This window comes from Pinus tabuliformis, chromosome 9 (genome assembly GCF_031772625.1).
Source record: "Pinus tabuliformis cultivar Carrire ecotype Pingquan chromosome 9, CPIR1, whole genome shotgun sequence".
NCBI lineage: Eukaryota > Viridiplantae > Streptophyta > Pinopsida > Pinales > Pinaceae > Pinus > Pinus tabuliformis.
The window spans coordinates 1,188,244,708-1,188,250,707 of NC_142307.1; the positions used below are offsets into that span (position 1 = coordinate 1,188,244,708).

The 6,000-nt window shown below is 38.0% G+C and overlaps 1 protein-coding gene across 1 annotated transcript in view; it reads right to left on the minus strand.

Annotated features, from left to right (window-relative positions):
* Positions 1–1,290, minus strand: part of LOC149152803 (protein CHROMATIN REMODELING 35-like) — a 381,887-nt gene extending 380,597 nt beyond the window's left edge. The window contains 1 exon segment of the mRNA XM_089443610.1: positions 872–1,290. Coding sequence (XP_089299736.1) covers positions 872–874 — 3 coding nt within the window. The 5' untranslated portion in view covers positions 875–1,290.
* Between the last annotated feature and the right edge of the window lie 4,710 nt (positions 1,291–6,000).

Below are 6,000 nucleotides of genomic sequence, written 5' to 3' on the forward strand. Positions count from 1 at the left end.
AGGCTAAGGGCATCGAAAGAACACACACACTCTACTCTATTGTATGTAAAAAAAAATGGTTCGTGCTCAAGGGCTTTGATCCAATGTATCTATTCAACGTAATGCAGCAAAAGCATTACAGTACAGTCATCCTAAAGTAGTCGCTATCAGGAATAGGCCTTGAAGAAATACTGTCATACAGCTAAGGGCATCGAAAGAACACATACATTCTACTCTATTATAAGTAAATTCTTTGATTCGTGCTCAAGGGCTTTGATCCAATGTAGTATTCAACAAATATATTACACCCCAATGATCCAATGTATATATTCAACGTATATATTACCCAAAATAACAAAATTAGCAAGGATCCTCTTGTCGTATGCACATTTTCCATGTGTATGCACACCCTAAAGACAAAATCAGTTGAGCATGCCATGAAAGGTAAAAGGCATATGATCATTCATTAAAAACATTGAGTAAGTAGTAGAAAAAAATGCAGAAGATTATCTACTAAGTCACCCTACTGCAAAAATTAGAGGATTACCTACCAGTTCATCTTCTAACCTTTGGTCTCATGCACATATTTAATAATTACCATACAAAATTCAGGATAACATTGGAAAACCAAAAGAATTATAAAGAATGCCAATAGGCAGCAGAAAACTCATAAGATGAAGCTAACCATATCCACCATTCCTGAATTTAAAACTGGTATAAATGTATGTATGAAGCGAACAATGAGAGACCAGAGATGGAGGTGGGTGTAGGAAAAAATTACATGAAATGACAAAACAACACACACCCAATTCAAGAAAATGTACATCCAATTCAAAAAGGTGGCTTTCATGCCTGGGTAGCTTAACTTCAAACAAACCCATTACTTACTCACCATCCAATAAGTTGCTGCAGGTACCAAAATCTCCCTAAAATGACGAACAGAACCAAAGAGGGAGCAGCGAATCTGATATGAGCTTCCACCCACTTACGACTTACTGTTTTATTTTTATTCTCGTATAGCATGCCAACCTTAACCCCAAACTCCCTACTGCAAACTGGGTCTTCTTGTCCTCATTTCTGCATGAAAAATTAAATGGAGACGTAAGAATTATGAGGTTATGAGAATGATATTTTTCATGTCCTCTCAAGGAATTTATTCGCTGGATATATACGTGTAAGCAAGGAAGTGGCCTGAACTCTCTCATGTTGCAATCAACTACATTGTGAAAAGCATGGATATTTTGCCATACGTTCGCGTTTGTCTCGTTACAGTGTGAGTATTCACCACATTACTAAGTATGGGCACCATCTTTTTCATAGAGATATTTGTCATGGGTCGTTACTGGACGTACGCCATACTGTTTTCCGTGCATCTCATTTGATGTACCCTCCACGATTTTTGTGGAATGGGTGATTTGAGTGGGGAATTGTAGAATGAAGTGGACAAATGGTCAGTGCATTAATGTGACCTTTCGGCCTCGAGAAGACCAACACATTCACGTACGGTATTGAAGTGAGATGGTACCTGTTATCACAAGAAAAATGCTTTCAAAGAAGTGCCACATATGTTTTGGCTTACTTTAATTTGGTGGTGTTTTAATTATCTATATGCCAAAAAAATATGAGCTAGTTTACATGTAAGGCTAATTCTCTAGGTGCCTTTAGAGCAGGTTTGCAAAAGCAAAATAAACTCATATTAGAGTTTTCATGGTGGCATTTTATATCTACCATGGTGGTTGTGCATCGATGTCTCTATAGCATATCATTTACCATAGTTCATTGGCCAAATCTACCCACTTGATAGGGGTGATCCTAAATAAGGATTTGTGATTCTCAACACCTTGAAATTAGATGTATTTTTCAAAGTTATTGCTTAGGGTTGAAATTCCATAACATTAATGTATAGGTTAGGGTTGAAATTTCATAATATTAATGTATGATGCTCGTTAATGTATGATGCTTTTCTCACTTTTTATGGACAAGGTTGATTTGTAGGTTATGTATATGGGTGATGTGCGATATATTGGAATTATTGAAAATAGGTATAATACTTTATTTATAGTTATCGCATTATATTTTAATAAGGTTGATTTGCAGGTTATATATATAGTGATGCGAGATTATATAAGAATTATTGAAAATAAGTATAACATTTTTATTCATAAATATTACATTATATTTTAAGTAAATTGAGTTGTTTTTAATAATTTAATTAATTAGTTTTTTAAAATAAAATATTGATGTTTTACATTTAAGTTGTTTTATAATCATTTAATTACTCTTTTTTTAAATAAAATATTGATGTTTCACATTTTTCATATTTTTGAGTAAATCAAGTCTTTTTTTAACAATTTAATTAATTTGTTTTCAAAAGTATATTATAGATGTTTCAAGATTTTTATATTTAATTTTTATTTATTATATTTTCATTTTTTTAATGAAATAAGTTGGAGGGTAGGAATTACATTGTGCTTTAGCTAACATGTAGGTTTATATTTGAGTATTATATATAAAAGTTTGCTAGACTTATAATTGCAAATCCTATTGAACTCACAACATTGAAGATACCACCCCTCCAACGCATCCATTATAATATTAATTTGGAATATAATCTCCACTGAGAGATATGGCATTCTATTCAGATAACTTGTAACAAAACATAGATAACAATTACTAGTCAAAGATGACTCACGAGGCATGACACCTGTCACGCCCCTACCTTGGCGGTAGTCTTTCAACCGCACGAAGGGGGGTGCAACACCACCACCTGTTTTCTTTTTAACAATACTCACAAGTGTGGACTACGCCTAACATTCCATACTTAGTTTATTTTTCACTTTCTAAGTATAACTTTCATAAGCACAGCGGAAAACATACATTCATATATCTTTCATCATCATTATTATTTCAACACATATGCACAACGGATAAATAACGGGAGGGGCAACTCCCTGAGAATGAGTCTACCCACAATAATAATGACAATATTCAATTTACATAAAATTAACACTTGGAGAGGAACCCCAAGTTCCAACTCACAAAACTCAGTTAACTTTACAACTCGTCTTGCACCACTATGCAGCCTGCCCAAACTGTCGTTCGAGTGCGCCCGCCCTTCACCGGGTCGGGTCGCCCAATGCACCGTTCACCAGGCAGAGGTGCCCACCGAGTCACCCTCCACCGTTCATCTCAACTCGTCGTTCAACCTTCGTTCACCCATGCACCCACCGTTCAACACTCTGCCGAACTCTGTCGTGCAGCCCTGCTCGACGTGTTGCCCACCCGGCGCCCACCCGTGGCCTACCCACACATCATTTTGTCATGTTCATGTGTCACTTGCCTGAAACCTTCGTTTATTCCAACTCGTGGGCGCTCCTGCCCACCGGCCCGCGTTCACGTGTTACGGGCACACTGCCAACCGGGGGTCATGTCGCCCAACTCGTCGCAGCGCCCGACTCGCCTGTCTTCCTACCCGTGTAGCTCGCTCGCCTGTCTGCGGTTCCGCCCGCCCGACCTGTGGCAAACTCGCCCTCCCGTCTGCGGCTCTGTCCGCCCGCTCGACCTGCGGCCCAACTCGCCTACCCGTTTGCGGCCCAACTCCCCCGCCTGACCTGCGGCCCAACTCGCCCACCTGACCTGTGTTCTGTCCACCCGCCGACCCACGGTCTAGCTTGCCCACACGCTGCAACCTTCAACTCTCGGCTTCGTGCTTCGGCCTTGGCCACTGCCTACCCTTCGCCCTTTCTCTTATGTGCCCAAGTTTGTAGCTCCCTACTCCCTTAGCTCGCCCTTAGAAGACTTGTGTTGATTTTGATGATCCTTCCTCCATCCAACGCTCACCCATATATATTCTAAGTCATGGAGGAACCATGGGTCGGCCTACCTGCCCATTCGGACAGCTCACCCACTCATTACGTCGGCTCGCCCTCACTTCGCCCGTCGGCCCGCCCATACCGTCACCCTGTCGGGTCCACATGCCCAGCTCGCATGGTATAAGGCGCCTTCACCCAAAGTTCGCCATACTTAGTTGAATTCCCGAATAACGTTTTTTCAACACCTTCGGTGGCTCGTTGCACCTTGCCAACTTGTCCCAATGTCGCACAAAACATCACACCCAATGCACCCATTTGCCAACTCGTCGCACTGTCGACTCATCACTCACCCGACTCGTCGCACATAACTGGGAGTGCTCACCCAACTCGTCGCACATCGCAAGTCATGACTCGTGGGCTTGACAACACCCATGCCAAGGAAGCCAATGTTATCACATCAACTTGGGAACTTACACCTAAAAGTCAATGCCAATTAACAAAATTTTTGGTGCAAGTAATGCCTTATAAAACATCTTCATCTCATTTTTATTACATAGAGAGTATTTATCTCTTAATCCATGAAAATGCTTGAAGAATTATTTTAAGGTCTTATTCCCTATGAATTGTTTATTCTAACTCTATCTTATACCCCCATTACTTATTTTGTTTTTAAATTTTTTGTAATGTCTTAATTTGAAAACTCTAACATATCGAGCTTTTCATTGAAAAGTCAAGGTTGAAGTTGCTTATTAAGGACAATAAGCCATTCAACTATTACTTTTTATTCTCGCTTTATGATGGTGATTTCCTAGCCATGTCCTCCTAGAATGAATTTTTTCAAGCAACTACAACATTTCACCACTTAATCCAATGATTATCCCTTCTATATATTTTAAATGGGTTCCAAATCTCTTTACACGTTTAGAGAAATAGGTAACCTAAAATCTTGTCAACTTTTAATTTTGTGAGGTTCATGTTGAGAGGTCATGTGTTATTCTTCAATGATGATGTGTTGTTGGCATACTCAAAATGTCATCCATAACAACCTCTAGCTCATCGATAAATTTCCTTTCAAAATCATCATCCTTCTACCATGATTGTTTAGCATCCACAATTTGGACAACAATAAGAAATTAGTGGAAGAGGCTAGTCATTTTTCTAACCATTTTTTTTTTGCAACTATGAATTATCTTCCTCTATTGTAGATTCTATCTAATTGGCAATATATAATATATGCCTAATCAAAAAGAAGAAAGGTAGTAAACCATTAGGCAATTAAGTTGCAATACATTATAGATGCCATAATTTTTGGGGAAAATTATAAGGAAGGGATGAGTGAAATGTTTTTTTTTTTTTTTTTCTACCAAAAATGATGGTGTTACTCAATTGTTTAGGAGGGAAACCAATGAAGAAGAGCGAATTAATGGACAAAGACAATTGTATAGTTGGTACTTCATATTGTAAAAGAAAAACTTATAAGAAGTTCAATAAAATGGATCTCTCTATGGAATCCCTGCCTAGCACATCAAACATATGGTGAATAACCATTAAACTAACTATTATAATCCCAATGCTCGAGAGACCATTTCACCATAATCCCATACCAAATATTAGAAGCCCAAAATTTATCAAATGCATGCATGATACAAAATAATAAAATGTAGTGGAATATACATGCATATATAATGTCATGGCACCCAAATACCCATGAACACATTTAAACATAATCATACACAACATGAAAAAATATACCATTTCCATAGTAATGAATAACATTTAATTCTAGATTCATAAACATAGACAAAGCACATATATTTTAACAAAAGATAGTCTAAGAAATTGATTACATACAAGCAATTTTTTGCCCAACTAAAGGCATCCAATGTATCCAATGTAGATGCCACCCCTAGGCTAGGGTATCTGGAAGACCAAGCAAAGCAAGAGAAACAACATCAACAATCACAAAGCACAAAATGCACAAGAGATTTTTACCTTGGAAACTCTTTAGTGGAAAAACTAATATTCAAAGATATATCGTATTCACCTTAGACAATATGGCTAAGTCAAACAAATAATGGGCCACTCAAGGCACTTTACAAGGGATTTTTTTAAGCCTTTAAATAGATTCATCACGTGTTAATACCATGGGCCAAAAATCCACCAACAATAAACCCAATTATTGAATCAAAATTAACCCAAGATTCCCCAC